This window comes from Strongylocentrotus purpuratus, unplaced genomic scaffold (genome assembly GCF_000002235.5).
Source record: "Strongylocentrotus purpuratus isolate Spur 01 unplaced genomic scaffold, Spur_5.0 spur5_scaffold_8, whole genome shotgun sequence".
NCBI classification, from domain to species: Eukaryota; Metazoa; Echinodermata; class Echinoidea; order Camarodonta; family Strongylocentrotidae; genus Strongylocentrotus; species Strongylocentrotus purpuratus.
Genome location: NW_022145614.1, coordinates 31,693,009 through 31,716,899, shown reverse-complemented (window position 1 = coordinate 31,716,899; position 23,891 = coordinate 31,693,009). Strand labels below are relative to the sequence as shown.

Sequence of the window (23,891 nt, the reverse complement as noted above, 5' to 3'; positions counted from 1 at the left end):
CACAAACCTACTATAAAAACCAAGTAGAATACTACCCCAAATATACATCACTAAGCCTCTAATGTACCAAATAATTTGTGGAGACATGCAATGGGTCTATTTCAGTTTAATATTTCCTCATTCCTACCATCTGGTGTACTATAAGAAGCGAATAATTAGCACACACCTCTGGGTGAAGTAAAATCTTTTTTCTAATGCACAAGCATTTGAGTAAAAAGCATAAGCTTAGAAGGTCAAAAGCTTTACAAAGTGTTTTCTTAAAGAGGAAAAAAGAGATTACCGTCGTTGTGAATCTGTCATCCTTTTTAAATCCTGTTTTCTACATGTCACAAAATGAAAAGAAATAGGAACACAAACATTCTACAGAGACTTTGTTTACAAACAAACAAAACAAAAAGAATTGAGGTGATTATGTTGTATGGCTGCAATAACTTCAACGAAAGAGAGATCTATCAATGTCGGAGAGAAACAGATGAAGAACAATACATAAAACTAGAAAACAAACAGACATTTACAGTGAATTTACATTTACAGCGAAAACAGAACTCTTGATACATGCAGGCCTAGTGGTTGTGTCACCAGGACCCAGGTTCATATCCCAGTTGAATCGCTAACATCATAATGACCAACATAAATCAACACTTAATAGAAGAAAATGGGGGACCCGTCGATCACCAAATATGAAATGGGATTTGCTCAAAATTAGTAATTAAGGACATTTTCAACAATTCACTTTGGTTTCCAAACTTGCAAATTAGCAAGTTTTTTTCTTCTCATCCATCTGGACCTCATTTACACCCTGCATGGGTAACCAACATAAGCTTTACTGCTCTTTGAACAAGAATCAACAAAGCGTCCGTTTGGAGCAAAAAGGACGCAGAGTCAACGCCCTTTTGGCTCCATATTACAGACCAAATGATCATGATATCAGTCATGAATTTATACAACAGATACCTGGCTTCAATACTGGTGTGGAAAAAATGACAAGTTAGTTCAAGATCATTTTAAAACTAAAAAGTAAATCCTTTCCCACTTCTTGCTCTGAACAGACGACATAGTAAAGTCAAAACATAGTAAAAACAAAGAAAAAACAGTAAAAATAGAGTAAAAATACAGTTAAAAATACAGTAAAAACAATTTAAGACACAAGGTAAAAACAAATATATAGCAGAAACTTAGCAGAAATTTTGTAAACCCATGTAGAAACTAATCATTTTAAACTGGGCATTTCTAGACTTAACAGCAGTTAAACTCCCAACTAACAAAGAGCCATCTCTTAAAAATGGCCCTCCAATGAACTACTACTGATAAATAGAACACTTTCTTATGCTAAAAACATTTTTGTTAATGAATTCTTCAAAACCTAATTAAGATATTATTTTAAGAATTCACTGATAAAATCAATGTTTAGTTACTTTGGTCCATATTCTCCTAAAATCTAAGACCAAACTGGGTCCACATCGTAGCCTTTTAGCTCAAATTGTGTTGAAAAACAGAAGTAACGTCTAATGGGGCATTGAAAGAAAGATGCAATCAATTGCAAAACCCAAAATCAAGCGTAAGTATTTTCAATCGATTGCAACTCAACTTTCTTGCAATGTCCCATTAGTAGGGTAAGAGAGAGAGAGGGAGAATAAAAGCTAGATCTAGTTAACTTAATTTAATTGTTAAAACTTGAATCTAAACAAAATCCTAGGAAATTTAGGAGACTAGTGGGGCGTTCTAAGAAAGTTGAGTTGCAATCAATTGCATATATCAGTTGCACTTTTGCAACTTGCAATCAAACGCAACTATCTTGCAACGCCCCATAAGTTTCCCTTTTGTTAAAAGTGAGTTTAGACCCGGGTTGGGTATATTGAACTGTTTCGTAGAATAACAGTCCTCCATGTCTTCTTGGTTGTATCAATCACTATCTTAAAGGCATAAAGTATGTATATTCAAAATAATCAAATGACATGTGATATATATGAATTTCTATCAATATATCATTTAGCTACTATCAAACACGCAAGTCTGTATACATCATTCTTTGGCAGTGATAGATAATGAAATAAAAGTGAAATGTAATCACAATTGAGATACAGGTCATAGGTTTGATGCATTAGGACTGTGGATTAATGCTGATAAATTTGTGTAATGATGAAGAGTATATCAAGGTTAATTGCACACTGCTTCAAAATGAGAATATATATAATGTTGGATAAATGTGACGAAACCAAACAGAGCACCATAGCACAATGCAAGATGAAGGTACTGGTATATTTATATTCAATGGATGATACCGTTTTATGAGTTAGTTAATCATACAATGGAATGATATTAATCATGATTTGATCTGTTGAGAGCCAGAAGGGCATTAACTCCAGTTCTCTAACGCAGACTTAACGCCCTTTGGCTCTCAACATGCGATTTATAAACAATGATTTTTGGGCAGAGGCTGCTAATTCTGAATCCCAATATAAACACATTGTGATGAATGATAATTAAAATATGTTGTGTTAATGAGGGGCAGTTAGACCAGCTGTTAATCACCCTCATCAATCAGTGATTAACATGCAAACTGGTTCATATGGTAATGTCACAGCAAGAATTTGTACAATTCAAATGTTAGTATGATTTATTCAATTTCATAGTCAGTGATGAAGTAAACACATGCACTTGTGTTATAGTCAATTCATATTTTGTTGCGTACAGCTCACTCTAGTAAATCCTTTTTACATGATTACATTTCATATTGTCTGTTTGCACCAGAAGGATATTAACTCATATCATTTTACACAAAATTACCTATATTACGGCAATCTGGCCCCAAACAGACGGTATGGTATCATTGATTTCCTAAGGTATAACTATTATGAGCCATTTGTAATTCCATACAGAACCCTATAACTTCATTTCTAGTTCAGAATATGCTGGATGCCACTACCAAGACAATACATGCTTTGGTATTCATCTTTTCCATGCAAATACTTTCAAACTGGAATAAGGGTCCGTCTACTAAGGGACATTTTGGGGTAAAAATAATTGCTAAACTTGTCATGACAACCTAGGACCATCAAAAATACCGGTAATAGATTGTTTACAAATTTGATACGAATAGCAAGGTTTTGCACTGAATTTGCTGTTAGCCTGAATTTTTTGTTAGCCTATACTTTTTTCAAAATGAAACTGTACAAATTTTGAATATCACATTTGTATTGGGACAAGATAAACAGTATGATAAACTTGTCTGTCCTTTTGCAAACATGATAAGTGGCAATTTTCAGCAGGCTTTCAAACATGGTTATCAGCTTTATTTTTCATCTACATATTTGTCAAAAAGGGAGTTAATGAGGACCAATGAAAACTGACATTCATGTTATTTATCAGAGAGGGAGCAGAGGAAAGGATGATGGTGGATATATATACGTCCAAAGGCAGATAATTGTGGCCAATTTGATACGTTAGTACACCTACGTGTATGTAAGGATCTGGAAACGGTTTGGCAGTGCGTGAGATGTTGCCAATAATATTCTGAAGCTAGAAAAAAACACAAAAGAAAATAAAGAAACACAATTTCCAGCAAATGAGAGGAAACAAAATCATAAAACCAATATGACAAAAGATCAGAGGATTTGCATTATGTTTGGAAAGTGTATGAGCTAATGATTACAAACAAAAATTGAATGACTGTATATATTTATGTAAAAGCAAGTCTTTTTGAAAAAGAATGGATATCATATCAAACTGTTGCATGAATGAAGAGACTACTTTTTGTGATAGTTTTATTTAATTAGGTTATATCTTCATGTGGCAATAGAATACAAGTATCGGGATAAAATGGTGATATTGTAATTTGAGAACATAGTGGGTTGTGATCTGAGTATCAAATAAGAGTAGAATTACATGCGCATTCTGCAAATAGCGCTGGATTTGCCCTTGATCCTTGGACTAGAGTGTAAATAAAAGTACAGTAAAGATTAGTACAGATTTAACCAAGGATATATTATCACTAGGACAATAAAGCGTTGAGAGTTAGACTCTGGTTCCATTTACAAACTATCCCTGGTTCAGTGAGATATACTGTATGATAAATAGTATCTGAGGGTGTGCAACTGTGCATGAATGGACACTGTTATAGTTTTCTGATAAACCTTGTTAAAAACAAGACCAAGATGTGCAATGTCAATGGATTTAACACAGAGTTATTGGTATTAAGAACTAAGAACAATTCAACTCAGGCTAATAAAATCAGAAAAGCCATTGTAAGAGAAGTTATTAACTCTAGAAATCATCTATGGAGTCCAGAGGTTCATTATGATTAAATCTGTATTAAAAAGGATAAATATCAATGTATTTATCATTACGCTTTCATAATCAAAGAGATGAAACTACATAATTACTCCACTCCACTTGGACTAATAGGTGATAAGAGAATAGAGGGTCAAATAATAAAGGTTCTTGTGTACAGAGAATTAAGTATTAATTATTGTGCCCTAAATAAATTGAAAGTTATTATTGTTATTATTTTACATCGATCATCATTTACAATGTAACAAAATATACCACTATATATAATGTGACAGTATGAGTGTGCAATCTCTGATAACAGTTACCTACACTTTTCATTACTTTTTGTTATAACGGCATAGTGGCATAATGCGAGTCCAGTCCAGCCATTGAAAGGAACCTGCCGTTGTTGGGAGTGGGGGGGGGGGGGGGGGGGGTCACCGGTCTCACTCGGAAAATGATAATATGCTCATTTTTAACCTCTGATGGGATGGGGTGCATGGGAGGGGGTCTTCTTGTTTTTTTCTCCATTTCTCTCATATCTTTTTCCTTCTTTTCCCTTTTTATCATAGTCATTTGATTAGGGTGCATTTTCCTTATAGTCTACAGGTCACTATTACTTAGAATATGAATAATGAATTCTGAGATAAACAACCCCTTAAAGATACTATGTCCCTTTTGCAGCCAACATCAAATTCTGTAGAACTTTGCACGAATTACGAATACGTTATGTATGTCCTATCTGTGAAATTTAAACTTGAGCAGGGTCCTAATATTCAAATTATGCAAGGAAACCTGTTTACTTGCTAGACTTCACTGTCAGACACTATTGAGTGACTGACTGGCTTTTTCCTTCCTTGATAATAACATACATAAAATGAGCTGTAAAGGGTACATGAGCATTTGTCTACATCAATAACCCATTTCTTGTAATGGCCAAAATTAAACTGATTGAATCTTTGCGCAGCATAAACATACTACCATTCGGTACAATGGTCTGAAAATCAGACTATGACTTACTGGCTCTATAGCTCTTAAGTCGATTCGACAACTAATAGTCGTTATTTTCCAACTTAAAAACATTTTCAAGCCCCCCCCCCCTTTTTTTTAAGGGAAGTTCTTAATTAGTATTATCTTTCAAATGCCGTTGGAATTAACCTCCCATTTTTTGGGCTGCAAATGGGACATAGTACCTTTAAAGCTCTTGGCTCCATTCAGCTTTACCACTATGGGTTAGGAACCAAAGTAATGAAAGTATTTACTTTCAGTTGACAATGACAGCAATGTCATTACGTCTATAATTATAGGAAATGGGTACTCTAAACAAAACAATCAATCCATCAATTTCTATTCACTAGGTCCCCAGGACAGAAACATCCATAAATTTGAATATATTGGTAAACCAGACTATTGTAATAATATAATGAAATGTTGACATTTATAGCTATGATGCCTATCATATCACATTCGACCTACCAACATACTTTTTAAATCATGCTTTCTATCAAAGCTCATGCACAAATATCTGAAGTGCATCCTATTCCGATAGCACGATGTTTGAAGTGAAAGCAAACATATCTGAGATAGAGATTGGTGAAAGCATGAAGACAATTGGACAAATTTAAGTTAAACAAACCCTTCAAAAGAAAGCTCCAAATACCAACTCAATTAATAATCTGTCAACTTCCAGAGTTCTCTAAAGATTTTTTTCCAAATGTCGCTGTTAAAAAATGAATTATGGGTAACATGTGCTGTCATGTCAAAATCATTGATAATAAGGATAACTTCCATCTGTACAAAATCAAAAAAATACTGCAAATACATGATTTGCCGATTTGAGATTCGGTAGATTTGCACAACTTTCTTACTATCATCCCTGCCCTGTTTTCCTCTCATTTCTCAAATCTATATAACTTTCTGCTTTCACTGAAAGTAACTCATCCTCGTCATAAAAACCCTAGAGTTAGGTCTTCCTTTAACAACCAACACTATGTTGCTTTCCACAGTCTCACTTCCCAGTGTGCATCATAACTCATCAATATCTACCATGCTTCTTATTGAACAAAACAGATTGATGACCAAAACAAGAAGTGAGAGTTTAGCCTCTTATATCACTTAATAGAGCTCTTAACTAATCCTTAACCCACTGACCACTGAGTTCTCTCATTCCCATAGGCTTAATACATGATCAACCCGGGTCCAGGGGACAATTGGTTAAACTACTTTGCTGATGGCAAGAGAGTCTTTTTGTCTCTATAGTGTGTTGAAATCCAGATTCAGTAGTCTTATGCCTTTTGATGTATGCCAACTACTCATGCTGTACATGAAATAAACTTGTAAGACATTCTGATACATCATGACCATCCTACATGATATCAATCACTTTATATGTCTTTCTTTTCTATTAATCATTCCATGCACAATGCCTCAGGCTTCATATACACAGGCACAATGTCAGAAGATTGCTTATAAATAGATTCAGTCCCCTCTTCTTTCTCTCTCTCTCACACACACACAGACTCTTTTTCTTTCTCTCTCTCTCTATCTCTCTGTAAACACTTCCTTTCTCTCTGATAAATAGTACTATAACTTATTCATTTCTGTCTCTCTTTCTCATGAATAAGCATATAATTCCTTTCTCTTGTTCCATATCTCTCTTTTCTCCTCTCTTACTTTCTCATGAATACACATATAATTCTCTCTCTCTCTCTCTCTCTCTCTCTCTCTCTCTCTCTCTCTCTCTTCTCTCCTCTCTTACTTTCTCTCCTAGCTAGATCCTTCTTGACTAAGGTTTCCTGGTGCTACTTGCACATGCTTCATGCCTCACTCACCAACATGTGATGTCGCATTTGTTCAAATATAGGGAGTCCTTTCTGTGGGTAGGCAAGAACCAAGTCAGCCATATATCTATTTCCTTCTCCCGACACAAATTAATTGGCCAAATTATCCATTCAATCACAATATCCTAAAATATTCTTGGAAATATCCCAAGAATTTCAGATGCATCGCCCCCTAAATGTCACATGATTGAGTTATACAGCATGCAAGGTGATTGACAGATCATGCATGATAAATTTTTAACCAATATTTAAAGAAAATAGTTTAGTTCTGGTCATGTGACTTATACTGTGAAAGAAACTGTGTGGAAGCAAGCAATTGGAAAGGTTGTTCATGTAGGCACAAAGATATTGGCGTATACATGCACTGTACACAGAAATGTGTATACAGGACTACACAAACATGTGGCATGAAAACTGTGGCCCACATTCTTTAGCTGTTACTTGTCATCTTTTAACTATGATGGCATTTGAAGAGCCATCCTTTTTAGTGGTATTTTTTTTTTTTATATGATACTATTCCAAATTAACATAAAAAGAATGAAAAAGCTCACAAATTATTTTCACCTTTCCCAAGACTCAACCTCCTCTTTAAGATATTAACAGTCTGTATAATAGAACAACATCATGTGATAATAAAGTCGGTATAACCTTGTCATGATTTGGTAAAGTTACTCCGTCATCAATTAAAACTAATCTTATACTTATGCCTTTGATTAGGCAACTAGATATTGGCGCTTTATAATTCCTGGATTGGATTGGATTGGATACTAGAGTCTTTCCTACAACTATAAGTGGAAAATTTCTTTAAGAGGTACAAGGACACTGATGTAGTCAAGCTTTCTACCATGATAAACATGTGACGTTCATGTCAAAACAAGGAAGCGGGAAAAAGGTTGTTGAACAAATACATTAGGATGAAATATAATAAAGTAGAAGTGCTAAAATATATTAAGAGCATTTAACTTGCTTTCTGTTTGATTACCGGTAGGAGTCAAACACTAAAGGTATATAAGATAATTCAATGAATATTTATAATTTCTGTTTTGATGTTGACTGTAAATATCGGTGAAATGAAAGCTACACGTAGATGGAACAATCATCACAACTGAGATGGACCCAACTATATACAGCGACCATCCAGGAAGTCATGCATATGAATGAAATACTGTTCATTAATTCATTATATTTTCATTTCTTTCTCCATAAAAGGGAAATCCTTTTAAAATAAACCCACTTCAAATAGATTACACCATTATTGAATTCTCTTTTACAATGTTTCATTACGTTACTTTTTACTCATAAGTGTTTGGTCTTATTGACGTAATATTAATAACAAGGTTTTTTTTCTCTCCTATATTTAACAGTATACCAAAATGTATGTGAATAAGTTGTCTTTGTTTTGACTACAGTACTATTTTTAGAAAGATATAAACTATACACAAATGGTTTCTATATACTTCCTAGACTGATTACTGGAAACATACGATTATGGCAGTTATGGGGTTACTAAACCAATGCCCATGGATGAATAGACAACAACACACTGGAACACAATAACAAGTTGTTATGGTTACTGTTTCTAAACAAATATGATGGTACTGACAATGATCAAAGCAGTAAACATTCTGAAACATAGGGATATTTCATGGGTGAATGATTAGGATTACAGAAATAAGTTTCAAGAGCCCATTACTCCTTGTTAATATTGAAAAAAGAAATACATAGATGAAAATGGCCATAATTATCTACAAATTGCTTCCTATAAAGAAATATTCTTAGTTGAAATTAACAAAAAATATTCTTGGTCATCTTGCTTGCTATTGGTGAATAATTGAATCAAATTTTGTGTACTGGCTAGGCAGTAGAATAGTACCAACATGTATCAAGTTTACATAAATGGCAGCACATTGGAATCGATGAGAAAAAGAAAAAAATACAATGACCTTACAACATTCATATTTCACCAAGCCCTCATTATTTTACACAAACCAGGATAGATAAATAAATGGATGAATTATAACCCAAAGACTACTGAACTTTATAGGTCCCATAGGCTTAACTTACAGACCACCAGGTTCCCGTAAGCAAATGGTTAAAGGGAGTCAGTACATGGTGCACAGAGGGGGTGGATCAAGTGACAGGTTCTTACCCCATGCTGTGCATCCTTGAAGGCATTGCCTGATAGATCCAAGACCTTCAGTGTCGTAGGAATGAAGTTGTTCTCTCCAAGTGCCTTGCCAAGGTGAGACGCACCTGTAATCAGTCAGAGAAAACTCATCAATATTCATGAGTTCAATTCAATTCAATTCAATTCACTGTGGTTTATTAGAAATTAAAAGTAGTGGTCTATGGACTAATTACACAATGTTTACAAATAAAATTTTAAAAATCGTCATTAAAATAGGATCATCAATTAAAACAAAGAAGAAAAGTAATAAGAAGTTAAAGTACATAATCTATACAGTAAAAATAACACTTTCATACAGGTATAAAGCTTTGGAAACAAAATGTTATTCATTATTCAAATTAGAAGTAAAAGATCACTCAAGTTTGATATCAACATTCCTGACACAACATTAATATAGTCAGAACTGATCTTCACAGGCTAATGATAGAACAACATTTTCTATGTGGTCTTGATAAATACAAACCTTCTTCGGTCATCCCAGTCTTCTTGACCAGTCTAAGTTCTACTAGACCATGGGTCATCTTCTTGTCAGAGTTTTTTCAGAAACATGCCCCCCCCCCTCTCCTCCGATTAAAAGAATACTAGATGTACCCCTGCATATAGGGGAAACAAATCTTCTATGGTCATCAGTCTTGACCAGTCTAAGTTCTACTAGACCATAGGTCATCTTCTTGTCAGATATTTTTCAGAAACATGCCCCCTCCCCCCCTGCCTATTGAGAGAATCCCGGATGTATCCCTGCATGTAGAGGTAACAAACCTTCAGCGGTCATCCCAGTCTTGACCAGTCTAAGTTCTACCAGACCATGGGTCATCTTCTGTAGTGGACCACACAGATGACGTATCCCTCTATCATCTATGGGGTTGTTGGAGAGGTTGATACTGCGGAGGTTAGATGCTGTGTTTGCTGTCAGAGATATGCTCATCTCTTGCAAGAAATCCCTGTGGGAAAAATCACAGGAAACACGTCAAAATCCTCATGCTTGGTTTATACAAATGACAAGAAGATCAAGTAATATTACACGATTCTTAAAGGAATACGCCGGCTAATTATCAACATTACATAACTGCTGCCTAACTGGAAGTGAAAATATAGATTTATCCCCTCCCCTAACATGAACATAATATGAAAATACATTCACTTTATAGGCCAAATGCTGGCCTCCAATCGTCCAGTATGAATTTAATTGCAGTCTGCAATAAATAGAATAAGGAAAGAGCAACGGCAGTAAAATCCTCATAGTTTAAAATTTAATTTAAAGAACTTCATAATGAACCTATTAAACACTATAGTGATTATAATTAGACATCTGTTCTACACGATCTTAAAATCTCTCTCGTCCTAGTTTAAATTTTTTTCTTTTCTCAGGAGCATGTTGGAGGTTTTGTATATTCTTGCACATCCCTTTATTTTTCTTTGTGTTGAAATACGGCTCTGTAATGTGTGTTATATAGTGTGTAAACACTATGAAGCAGATATATCCTCTAATCCTGAATATTTAATCCAAAGTCTGCTTTATCATTTACGAGTTAGCCTGATAAAGACAGTCCCAGTTAACTTGAAAATCTATTCTGAATCATAAGAATAATAACAATAATGACAATGACAACGACAAAGACAATGACAACAATAATTAATAATAAAAGTCACAATTGTATAGTGCTCTATATCAATTTTATAAGCATTTTACAGTAGCATTACTCCTGTCATTGGATTTAGTTGGAAATCCCCACATGATAGTGCACACACTCCACTCCTTGGGGAGTATGAGACAATCTCCAAAAGATTAGCGCTGCAACTCACCACTTCAATCCAACCCCATCTAGAGTTAGACTTTCCAGAGTGTGTGACGTGAGAATGACTTTAGGAATCTCCTTCAAGGCTTCTGATGTCTACAAACAAAACAAACAAAACAGACAAAATTAACAGTTAAAGTGTACCAATTACCAACACATGATTTGCTCTCGATGTAAGGGGTTCCATGTGGCTATACTGTATGCAACATACAAGCTTCAAATATTACTTCGACAAAGAGATATAGCAATTAAGTAGACTAGTTAACACGCGTGTACGCAGTTACATTGAATAGGGCGCGCACGGAACCCAAGCCTGACTTGGAGTCCCTCTATATGCAGGGTTTTATGTTGTCCTTTATTAATTTCATACTTTTCAACCATTTACCAGTAAATATCTGTTTAATTTAGCTTATAATTGATTACCATAACCTTTCAGATCTGTACCTTTCCTATCGCACTTTGTATAAATGTATCATGTATGTATTTCATCTCTTACACAAGCTGCGCCTTGAGCATTTGACTGTCAAGTGGATTTGGCGCCTTATAAATCATATGTATTATTATTATTATTATTATTACAATGCTAAGTTAAGTTTTTAACGTTGATTTTATACACTCTAGCTATCCACAAATTATCATTTCATTTCATTAACACTTTAAAGGTATAATTCAGTTCTGATCTATAAATGCACATCATTTCCCGACAAAAATGTTAAAAAAATGTCCTGAACTGATCATAGTTGACATTTAAGATTTCTTATTGATAGAAAACTTCATCTATTCGCTCAAATATATGAAAAAAATTGACTGCTGGTCCAAACTTACATTCAAATTCCATTTTCATTCCGAACTAACCCTAAGTCCCCCAGACAGGACTTAAAGCCATTGATCCCAAGGTCGCTTACTTAATATGCTTTCTTAGCAGTTGGGTAAAGCAATCCTCAAACATGATCACTTTATTTCAACCTCAAGAACATTTTGATACCACAACTATTTTGTGACTTACTAGCTTGTAGTTGACCACTGTGAGATGTGTGAACCATGTGTTGTAGTTTAGTACTGCTATGATAGGCAACATGTGTCTGCAAAAAAAAGGATACAACATACAATAGGTATTGAAACAGAATCTATAGTTAGATATTCAAGCAAGCGCATTCCAATGACTAAGATTGTAGAGAGATCAGGATACTCAAGCCAACTTACATTTCTACCAAAATGCTGTACTATTTGAAGTGAAAGGAGTTGCTATTGTGCAAGACAGATAAAAAAAATGATTTGCAATTCTCAAAATGAACGTCAAAGCACAATGTGTCATACATCAAAGGGAAATCCAACCTTTGTAACAAGTTCATTTGGAAGAAAGCAGAGGACTAGAATGACAACAGTTTGAAATAAATCCAACCATTAAGAAGAAAGTTATAAGTGTTTGAAATATAAGATTGCTATTTACAATAAGTTTGAAATAAATCCAACAAATAAAAAGAAAGTTATAAGTGTTTGGAATATGAGATCACTTTTTACAATTAGCAGTGTCCAATGGAGTCATTGTTTTGAAGCCTGATTCTTTAAGACACAGCTTATGATAAAACAAACCTTTAAATAGACCAGTTTATCTCTATTCCATTTTTTCAAGGGAAGGAGGAATGTAAATAAATGTCTAGCCACATAAAAATATTGTAGGAAAAGGAAGGAAATCAACTTATATTGATTTTGGCAATCGTAATGATAACCAAGCACTTCCGAATTGTTCCATGTCTTCCTGAATACAACACTTGCCTGATAAGATGAACTTTCATTTCAATTCATCCATAACCCAGATGATGTAAATGGGTACCTGGCGGAAATTAATTCCTTGAAGTGCTAGAGTGCCGTAATGGCATGCTAAAGCCAGGGTAATAATTGGGAGCACCAGGAGTGTCAACTCTGACAGATATGAGTGCTGTACAAGAAACCAATATTATCACTATAACTTATAGAAGACGCAATGGCTCAGTGATAGAGCATTGGCCTCATAACCGGGAGATCCTGGGTCCGAAACCAAGTCGCTACGCTAGTGCCCTTTGCTATATTATTGTTAATCCTCATTACCAAGTCCATCAGACAGAACTAAAAGCTGTCTGTCCCCTGGTTTCTTACGTACAAGCATACATATGCTTTCTTAGCAGTCAGGTAAAACAAACCATGTGAGAGAGAGGGGGAGGATTGGGGAGTCCTGAACTCCCCCTCTCTCTCTCACAGGGTGCAACCGTAAGTCTACTGTATATCTACATCCCCATGCAAGCCGATACTTATAAGCAGCATCTAACATAGATATTGGATAATTGTTAGCATAGAAAGTTGATGAAGTGACTTACTTTGCCTCTAGGTCGTCAAAGTCATTTATCCTCAGCTCTTTACAATCTTGAGATAGATAGATGGTATCCACATCCTACAAAACATAAAGATGAGAATCAAGTCAAGACATTACCATACAATTTAATAGGTGGTTTGGTTCAAGGCTTTATTCTTACATAAAGCTAAGCTTCGGTTTTAGTTTCAGAGACAAACTGGCTCAAGTAAATCCTCATTACTTAGTTTTTATAGTTTTTTTTAATAAGCACAATAAGAATGAACTGAACCATTATTCACTAAAAAAGCACAACTCAACGATTATTTGCCTTTGAGTTCGGATGACGAGCTTGATATCTGTATGTTTTCTTGCATATTACTCAATTGCAGCATAATTTGAAACTGATAACATTCGCAACTCTGTATATATACAAGCAATAGTAACTGAATTTTATAGTTGACTGGAGGGCTTTGATTAATCAAAACACTTCATTAGACAGCAGGCTACCCTTCATCAATACATTCTATTATGAAGAAACAAGACAAACTACCACAAAGAAACGTGATTAAAGCCCCTCTAAAGTGTTGGGACCCCAAAAAATATAATGGCAACATTTCACTTAGATTGTATCATAATGTGAAAGAGGATGTCATTTAAGACACATTTCTACAAGGATTTTCAAAACAAATGTGTTTGAAGTTGAATATTAATGAAAGAATACAAAATTTAGGTTTTCTGCGTAAAACAGAAAACCAAAATTATGCCTGGTATATTCTTTTATCAATATTTGTCTTCATACACATTTTTTTTTTTTTTTTTGGGGGGGGGGGGGGGGGGATCTTTGAAGAAGTGTGTCTTTAATAAATGACATCCTCTCTCACATTATGATACAATTTAAGTGAAATTTTGCCATCAAATATTTGGAAATGTGGGTATCCCAACAAGTTTTAAGAGGGGCTTTAAAGAAGAACTTTCATTGATGGCTTACCCAAGCTACTTCAGCAAGATAGGGCAGATCAAAGTAATCACACATGAACTTGTACATGTGGCTGAACCCACCGCAGGGTCCCTGCTCCACGATGGACATACGATTGAGCCTCGCCTCCATGTGGCTCTGACGCTCCTGGGGCTCCAGGTGGATCCGTCTGATCAGTTTCCTGGAGGGAGGGAGGGAGACAAAGAGAAAGAGCGTGTATGTTGATTTTGATTTTGATTTAGTTACTGCATTTTTCAAACTATAATAACTGAATAGCAAAGAACATATAAACGTAAGGTATAATACAAAATACACAAACAATAATAACTTCATGTCAAAATGTTGTCTTACATATATAATAACGTAACTTAATATTTCTATGACATATCATTATAAATTTAGAGTATTATCTGAACTATCTGTGAAAAAAGTGTAGGAGACCGCAATCATAAGCGATGCTTGACTAGGATGGCGGCCTAAAAAAAAAAACTTGAGGTAAAATTTAAAATGTGTTTGTTTGTGTGTTTGAATAATTAGTGCATTGATGAATGCAAACAATGCTCACCAAACATTTTATGACACATACATGTAATTCATTTTTATGTGAATGAAGAAACATGTCAATGTTAAGTGACCTTAAACTGGATCCTGTTTCATAAAACAATAACAAGTTGCAGGAACATAAGCTAATGAAATCATTGCATTTTGTTTGCTGAGAGCAAATTCGTTATATAAATGTGACACTTGTTATTGATAACATGTTTTATGAAACAGGGTCCAGAAGTCCATAATCCCATGTGTTATTAAAGGGAACTATTAAAGCATCCACGTCTCTAATGCAACACCTCTCGAAGTATAAAGCAAGACAATCTGAATTTCAGAACTACACAGGCTGTCTCCAGGATCCTACTAAATGTATGTGGTAGCCATTCCTTGAAAATAAGTAGATCAATCCAAGTAGATCAATACAAAAACATGATAATGTTTTTATTCACAAAAAAGAAACTTAACTATCACGTTAGCTATTAGAAACTAAACTGCAGGGACCATAGCGTATTTATATCCTGCAACCGGATTTATAAGAAACAAATTATAGCATAGAAATTAAGCATGTCCAATAAGACTTCATCTGGGACTTTGAAACAATTGCGAAGCTTCCAAAAACTTCATCTGGGACTTTGAAACAATTGTGAAGCTTCCAAAACATTACTTTAATATCTCAGGTAGAAATTGAGATGAGATGAGAAGATGGTATGTTACTTACTCCATGCTTGTGAGGGGGAATACCCTTTGAAGAGATTTCAAAATGAACTCGACAACATCTAAAGAGTCATTGACAGTCTTCATCAGGAAGCTGTGAGATTTATCACGATCTTTCTCCTTTGGAAAACCAAACTTCAGCTAGAAGGGAGACAAGAATGCAAACATACATGGAAAATGAGTTAAAATCAGGGGTAAAGAGAGAATGAGAAACGAGGAGGACAGATGAGTAGGACAACAATAAAAATTAGGACAGAAAGACAAAGATTGAAAGAGGGAGGAGAGAAAGAAATTGGAGAGTATGAGAGAGAGAAAGGAATGCAAAAAAAATGAAGCAAGCAATGGAAAGACAGAAAACAAAAGAGGAGACAATCGATAAAGAGACAAATAGCCAGAGAGAGAGCACACAAATATACAGACATACAGAAAAGGGAGACAGACAGACATACTGTAGATACAGAGAGAGAGACAGAAACAGACAGAGACAGAGAAACATACATAGAGAGAGGCAGAGAGAGATAGAGAGAGACAGAGAGACAGAGAGAGATAGAGAAAGAAAGGGAAAGAGAAATAGATGGAATACATGAGAGATTTAGAGATGAAGCGAAACATTACGACAATCAACTACCGGTATTCAAGCATATTCAAATTCATGGACACTTGTCATTCTATACACTACACCGTGAATGTGGACTATATTTATACAGCATATTAATTACATGTATTCATTGCTGTAGAATGTTACTGAGCCAGCTTTATGATGGCGTATACATTTACAACATCATATATTTGCAAAACGAAATACTGTACCAAGGTACATAGAGTAGAGTTAAAGGTACAAGTTAACAATTTCTTGATTCTGCTGAATCCTTAGGAAGATTTAGTAACATTTCTTTTATAAAAATACAATTCATTAAAAATTCATTCTGAGGAGAAATACTATTCATACTATGTATTTTCTTCTTCTTTATTGTATTTATGTTGTGGTCTTTTTTAGGGTGCCTTTTACATTGCAGTTTGAAGTGATTTGGCACGTGAGTTTGCATCATGTTGTTAAATGTTCAACAGTTCAAAATTCATTTGAAATCTCACCAATAACAACTTAATCTGGATATAAATGTTTAAAATTTGCTTTAAGGTAACCTTTTGTACCTTACACTTTATATGCCCCATCCACTGCCTTATATGAGTCAGTACTTGTGCTACCTACATTGTATAGTACTCATTTAGAAACTGCAGCTGTATTTACATTAGAGCAAAGTCCATGGAAAAAGTTCACTGGCCAAAAATCACAACATTGGCAATAACTACATAAATATGTGCTCCATTAGTATCAAACAAAGAACTCGATCAACAGCTCTTCACATGGAGCAGTATATCAGTAGGGGTGAAGTACATTTAAGGGCATAATATGGCAATATTTTTAATAAAAACATTGAATCTTTGGATCTTATTATTTCGCACCATAGTCACTTCATATTTGATTCCTTAGTAGTAAATTATTGTGATGTGATCAATGATTACTGATGAGAGCTTTCCATGACACATTGGACATGTTAAAGCAAAGCTTCAGGGATTTATAAAAAGAGGACAAAAGTTTCATGTCTGTTATGCTATATTTTTTTAGCTATTACAAGGACATGTATAAAACAATTGTTTCACAATGTGTATCTCTGTTAGGAGTATAATAATAAGCTTCTGTTCATACCAAAACTAGATCCATTGAACCCCCCCCCCCCATCACATCACAGACTTATCAAACTGTTAACAGGGGGTAAAAATACTTGTCCATTTTGTGTCATGTCCGTTATCAAAGGTTACAAAAAGTTGATTTCCTCTAACTATTCAGTGGAATACTGTGAAGTTACTAGTTAGTGACTGATAGTCGAATGTGTCTGAATTACTGAATAAATATGTTTATGGATTCTTAATCTTGTTTAGAACTGTCTTAAATAACCAAAGAGATTCTTACCTTGAGTGGCTTCTCACTCTCCAACGAATCGATTTCAAGATGATTGAATTTGTACTCGATCTGAAACCAAAACAAAGAAAGATAGTTCCTTGTTTACAACCTTTATTGTACATACACCATACAATAAACCATCTTAAAAAACCACAGTAGCAATATAAAATAAGCATAGGGCGCTTACCATTGATGAAGGTAACCTTTATCTTGCATGTAGCCACATTTGTACTCCCTACTTGCTCTATATACATGTACATTGTAAGCCTATATGAAATGAAGTCTTCACTTATTATACCTTCCCTTTTTTTCTTCTTACAGTGACATACATTTATGGATAAAGCATAAATGAATTGAGTGGCAAGATGTACATGATTAGGGTGTACAAATACATGCAGTGTAGTTGCATGCACCATTGACAAATGTACGGTATGTACCTGTATGCATCAGAAGTGGTTCTAGAAGTTGTTGTTGTTGTTTTTTGTTTGTTTGAGGTTCTTACATGTACATTCATTTTCTACATAGGTATGCCTTGCAGAAAGTTGATGGAGTGCTTGACAAAAAATCTATGGGGGTGGCTTTCAAACCCTCCTAGAATCCTAGAATGTTACTCACCACTGGTATGATATGAGGTACATTATTTCTATTATGCTGCTTTATTGTTCAAGGCAGTTATCATGTCTCTTTTGAATGGCATTTCAAGGCAACAGGAAATTATAATGCAGCCTCAGCTATCAACTACCGGTATTTATTCTGTCTTCCTCAAACGTGACCAAACAAATGATCTCAGGGAGGAAGCTGTTGCTGGTTATTTATCCAATTCATGACAGCTACTTGATATCATCTTACTCTAATCTACTGTATTAGTTGACTGTCAAAAAGTCATATTAATTATATATCAAAATAACCCCACCTTTCATAACGCTGTCCTACATTCACATCCTAATACCCCCCACATATCATTAGTGTCATTATCATATTAAGATTGCTTCTGAGTTGAATGCAATCATTTCCTCTTCGATAACTGTCCTTCCTATACCATAGCTAAGATTAATGAGGTTCTTATAATAAGACATCATTGAATATCTAGTATGATTCATAGCTTCCTTGCTTCATATTCTTACAAGAGTATGAGTTGCAATGCATTTGATATTTCAATATTTTATTATATGTATATGTTATTATTACTTCTGCGCCTGGTGCATTCAATTGTCAAGCCTTACTGGCTTTTACGGATGCACCATTTTCCATTTATATTTTGAATGCTGTTATGTCAATTTATATGTAATTTTGATATTGTTATATGTTATGAAATTCCATATTTTATCTTTGTATATATTGTCATGATGATGGAAATAAATTTCAATTCAATATGGAATGTTTGGAGATGCTATTGTTCATGTTTTCTTTATATTTAAAAAAAAAATCATTAATAAACAAACAAAAAATACCTGATGCCTCTTTAAGTAAGGACCATTTTAAAAGTTTGTATTTCCTTTGAGACTGCATTCTCTCCTGTATAATTATATTCCATTTTTATTCCCATTAATGTCATTGCTCTCTTGTCAATCCTACATAACAAACACTCCTTTCCACAGAAAAAATGTATCTAAACAATATCATACATCATTACCCCAGCGTAATCAATCTTCATCAAATAAATAAATGTGGTTTGGCTTGACAATTGGGTACAATTCATATGACAATAGAACATTTCACACCTATCAAATATCAGTTTAAGAACAACATTTGAATAGAATGACGTGCACAATGACTCATTTAAACTAAATGCAAGTCTAAGTAAATATATAATCATGAACTGTGAATTATCCGGTCATTAAATATCAGGCAGTGAGAGGCTTTTGAATTATTTTTGGTTGTGTGTCCGTAAAGTAGCAATGCTGGCCTTTTTTTCTCTTTTCCATCACAGGACAGTCGAGTATTTTATATAATAGCTGCATGAAATAAATTGATCTAATTATTAATTAATTTCTATGATTATTAAAAGGATATTACATGACTGTACACATAAACAAATGACATGAAAATTGATGCATTGAGGGAATTACAGTTAATCAGTCATACCCCTCATAAATTTGATATTTGTTGTGTTTTTTTGTAACTCATGAATGAAAGCTGAACAGGCTGAATAAGGACCTTTGTTGAATACTTTCAGATGTAAACTTTAATATGTCATATTCTCAAGAAACATAAATTGGGACAAATCAATTTTTCACATACTGAACAAATTACAAAACTTGATTAGGGTATGAATAATCTAGTTTTTAACTGGATTTTGTAACGAAAAATGGATGTACACGTATTCGGCAATAACTATCATATAACCAAAATGTCATTTGCCATGTGTCTTTAAATAAAGAGGTATATCTCTGGAGAAGCTACAGTTGTTATAAATTATCTGAACTCAAACAGCTATTGTTGTTTTTTATTTTCATTTCATCTATGAAATGTACTTTTAAAGGGGTCCAGCTTTATTTTACATTATCTTTTGAGTGCAATCATGAAGTGCACTGACTTGTTTATATTCCAAGAATCCTCTCACATCCCAGTTTTTTGCTTCTCATTGTACAAACTTTCAGTTTTTAGTTCCTGATGATTTGCATTGTATTTATTAAAATTTATTTCCTTCTCAACGGTACATTATGAAACACAATGTATATATAAATTATATATGTAACAATGATTTCAACATAGAGTATACAGTAAATAATTCAGATAACATCATGATGATCATGTAATAAAGTGAAGAAAAATAGGTACACGTACGTGCTCGACTTAACCCGAATTTTCTTTTTCTTTTTTTGAATTTGATGTCAAAATTTCACTTAAATTGTCTCATAATGTGAAAAAGGACATCATTTAAGACAAATTTCTGCAAGGATTTTCGAAACAAATGTGTTTGAAGTTGAATATTGATGAAAGAATACAAAATTTAGGTTTTCTGTGTACAACAGAAAACCCAAATTATATTTATATATTTTTTTAAATCAATTTTGCCATCAAATTTTTGGGGCTCAGTCCTAACAATTTAGAGATGTTTTAAGCTATTTGATGTAAAATATTTGTCATCATTTAGCATGTGTAATTATTATGCTTGAGAGTCACTATCATGGAAGAAGCTAATAATGTATGTATACAAACCTTTGGCTTTGCTGTGAAGAGTAGGATATAGGTCCTGTATTGAGTGAGTGCCTGTAAACCAGAAAGGAAAAAAAAGAAACAATTTAATATGGTGATATGAGATTACAGGCATATACCAAGAAGTCACCATTGCATACATTTGATATGTTAGAACAACATTATGGTGTATTTATGTTTATATAAGTCCTGCAAAGCTCGTATTTTCTAATAAAGTAGAGTGACACAAGACCCCTTCCTACAATGTAGCTTTAATACAGAGAAACATATTCTGGGGTGATCGTCACCTTTTAAGTTTATGCAATTTTGCTGAAATCCTGGAGAATAGTCCCATGAAATTATTCTTATTAAGTATTTGACATCACCTGTGCCTGGGAGGTGAAAAGCGAACTGAATCACTGTAACCCTCGGGTCTCTCCTCCCGGTATAACTGATTGGGGGTGTCCAGGTGGAACACTACACCGGGGTTTCCCCCTACTCTTATACGAATAGTGCAGCAGGTTTTTGACATGCAAAAGTGATGACTCTCCTCTTAACGCGCTCTTCTTTCAGATTGGTAAATTTCTAATTTTCAAATATATTTTGAACAGGTTACTAATTTCATTTCATTGGCCTTTTTCACTTTGTGAGAATCCACGAGCAGCATGCGGTGTACAAAACAAATATTGACAGCTCAATTTTCTCTTCATATTTAAACGGTAGCTCCTAGGCGATCTCGAGCCTGCACTATGGCCCTCAAATTCGTCTCGGGGCACAGTACAGTTTTGAGATCCCCTTGGGCTATAGTTTTAACCATGCCCCTCACAGCAATCAATATTCAATTTGTATAGCATTTGCTCTTTATTCACACATCCTAGTGATTAAGTAAATCTAGAACTCAATTAGCATTATAATTTTTATTAGCTAAAATTAATTTCTCACATGTGTTTGTCTCCAAATGTTTTGACAATGCTCATAATATTTAGGTTAAGGTAGTGCTGTAGCCGAACCGCCGAACCGAACGGAAGTTCGCCGAACATGGCACTTCCGAACCGAACCGAACCGAACCGAACGCAAAGGCCTGGTTCGGATGTTCGGCAGAAAAATAAAAAAACGTTTTTGCAAGCTAATAAACTTGTCATTTTGTACCTAATTTTCATGTCATGATTGCTCATTTTATATTTACTTTTTTTCCATTTTCCGCCTTTGTGATTTATCCAGTGGTGGGCGCGACTTCACTGGCGCCATTTAAATCCCAAATCCTGACCACGCTACGTCGCGATCGCAAGCCATAAACAAGAATACATGTGCGTGATCAAAACAAGTTCAGCTCAAACCCATTCAACAAAAAATTAATATTTTAATTGTAACAATTAATATTGGACAAATTTTACAATATAAATAATGAAATAAATATATATTATAGTATGGTATTTATTTATTTAGGAAAAATAGGGATTTTATATTTTTCCTATTGAAAATAAAAACTTCTAAAAAACAGTTATTGACGAGCCTGGCTGAGTCTCTATTCAAGATGGCAGCTTTCATGACTCTAACATTAGACAACAACCGTCTCGGAAAATCTTTAAAAAATATCATTTATTGACAAATTGAAAACATGATTCTTTTAAAATTGAAAATAAAACACGATTCAAGACGGAAATACGAATGTAAGTAGTATTTTTCTTCACAAATAATTACGTTTAGAGCAGTTTTTCAATGTGAAATTCGTGCTGGTCGGAAGCAGTGTGCAGAAGTCCTCCGTGCTGGTCGGGCCCGGCAGGCCGGCTGGCCCGCCCAGTGCCGACCGCCGTGGCTATAACGCTGCTTGCTATTATATTACCGAACCCCGAACCGAACCAAGTTCGGGTGAAAAATTGCCGAACTCTGCCGAACCGAACCGAACACGAACATAGCGTCTGACTTACAGCACTAGGTTAAGGATTATTCAGTTGAATGACTTTTGGGTGTGGTTCACTTGTTACAATAGAACGGATATTTGGAGGAGAATAGGGTCATCATAACTGCCTCTGTTGTGATAACAAAACATTTGCTTTAAAGGTAATACAAAGTTTTGGTATTGGGTCATGAATTCGGTTCAAATGAACATATTGGAAGCACATCGAAGCGATCCTACAATATTCAGTGATCATTGTCAAAGTTGAAATCGAGTCCAAAGTTATGAAATTTTAAATAATACACTCTTTATGTTGTATAGCTCCCTCTCAAGGTCAATATATTAATTAAGCTATATAACTATGTTTCTTGACTAAATTGACCCATTAGCTATTCCCGTTTGGAAATTATATATCACAACTACATATTATGAGATTGTCATGGTCGCAGCTACCATTGTACGGCCATAGGCGCTATTTGAAATTTATCAAAATTTACCGGGAGCACCGGTAAATTTTTATATTCAATTTTTCTCAAAAGCAGAAGTGTTTTAGGGGCTAAATTTTCTAGTGCTTATAATACATCCACAGGGGCATCCAAATATATTAAAATTGAAAAGAATCACTATCCACCCAATTTTCAAAAATTCCCAAAACTTTGTATTGCCTTTAAGGCTTTCAAAACATCTAACCAGGTTAAAGTAATAGTATACATGTACCTGTATGTAAAAGCATTGTATTGCAAAATAGGGAATTCCCTAAAATATAGTCCAATCTACAGTAAATAGAGGGTTTTAGTCAGATCCTCTACTTTAGAATACTTTACATACTTTTAAACTTCCTGCTGTTATGCATGACTGTACAGGTATTTTCTATTGTGCCTACACACAGTCTACATGTACATGTCATACAGCTACATGTATCATGCTTGCATCTCTCTCAATGTCTTCAAATCAAAATTAAAAACAGATTTGTTCAATTGAGAGATTCCACTTTGTAGAATTGAGTTTTTTTTAAAGGAGCTCTGAACAAGTGCAGCTGAATATATTTTGTATAAAAGCTGTGCTATATAAATTATTGTCATTTATCACATGGTTTGCATGATGTCTCAGTGTCTTTCTGCTAGCCTCTCCCCATACAAGTATATATATTGAAAATATAACCTCTAAAGAATGCAGTATTGTTTCCCTTTTTACTATCTGTTTTATCTTCTCCCTTCCCTTTTAATTATATATTT

The 23,891-nt window shown here is 34.4% G+C and overlaps 1 protein-coding gene across 1 annotated transcript in view; it reads right to left on the bottom strand.

Annotated features, from left to right (window-relative positions):
* LOC578892 (F-actin-uncapping protein LRRC16A) overlaps positions 1-23,891 on the bottom strand; it is a 90,933-nt gene that overhangs the window by 47,413 nt on the left and 19,629 nt on the right. Inside the window, exons 3-11 of the mRNA XM_030975465.1 lie at positions 20,784-20,834; positions 17,631-17,690; positions 15,663-15,799; positions 14,411-14,579; positions 13,448-13,521; positions 12,100-12,175; positions 11,101-11,189; positions 10,057-10,238; positions 9,259-9,362 (exon numbers count right to left, since the gene is read on the bottom strand). Of these exons, the coding sequence (XP_030831325.1) occupies positions 9,259-9,362; positions 10,057-10,238; positions 11,101-11,189; positions 12,100-12,175; positions 13,448-13,521; positions 14,411-14,579; positions 15,663-15,799; positions 17,631-17,690; positions 20,784-20,834 (942 nt within the window). The remainder of the gene's footprint in view (positions 1-9,258; positions 9,363-10,056; positions 10,239-11,100; positions 11,190-12,099; positions 12,176-13,447; positions 13,522-14,410; positions 14,580-15,662; positions 15,800-17,630; positions 17,691-20,783; positions 20,835-23,891) is intronic.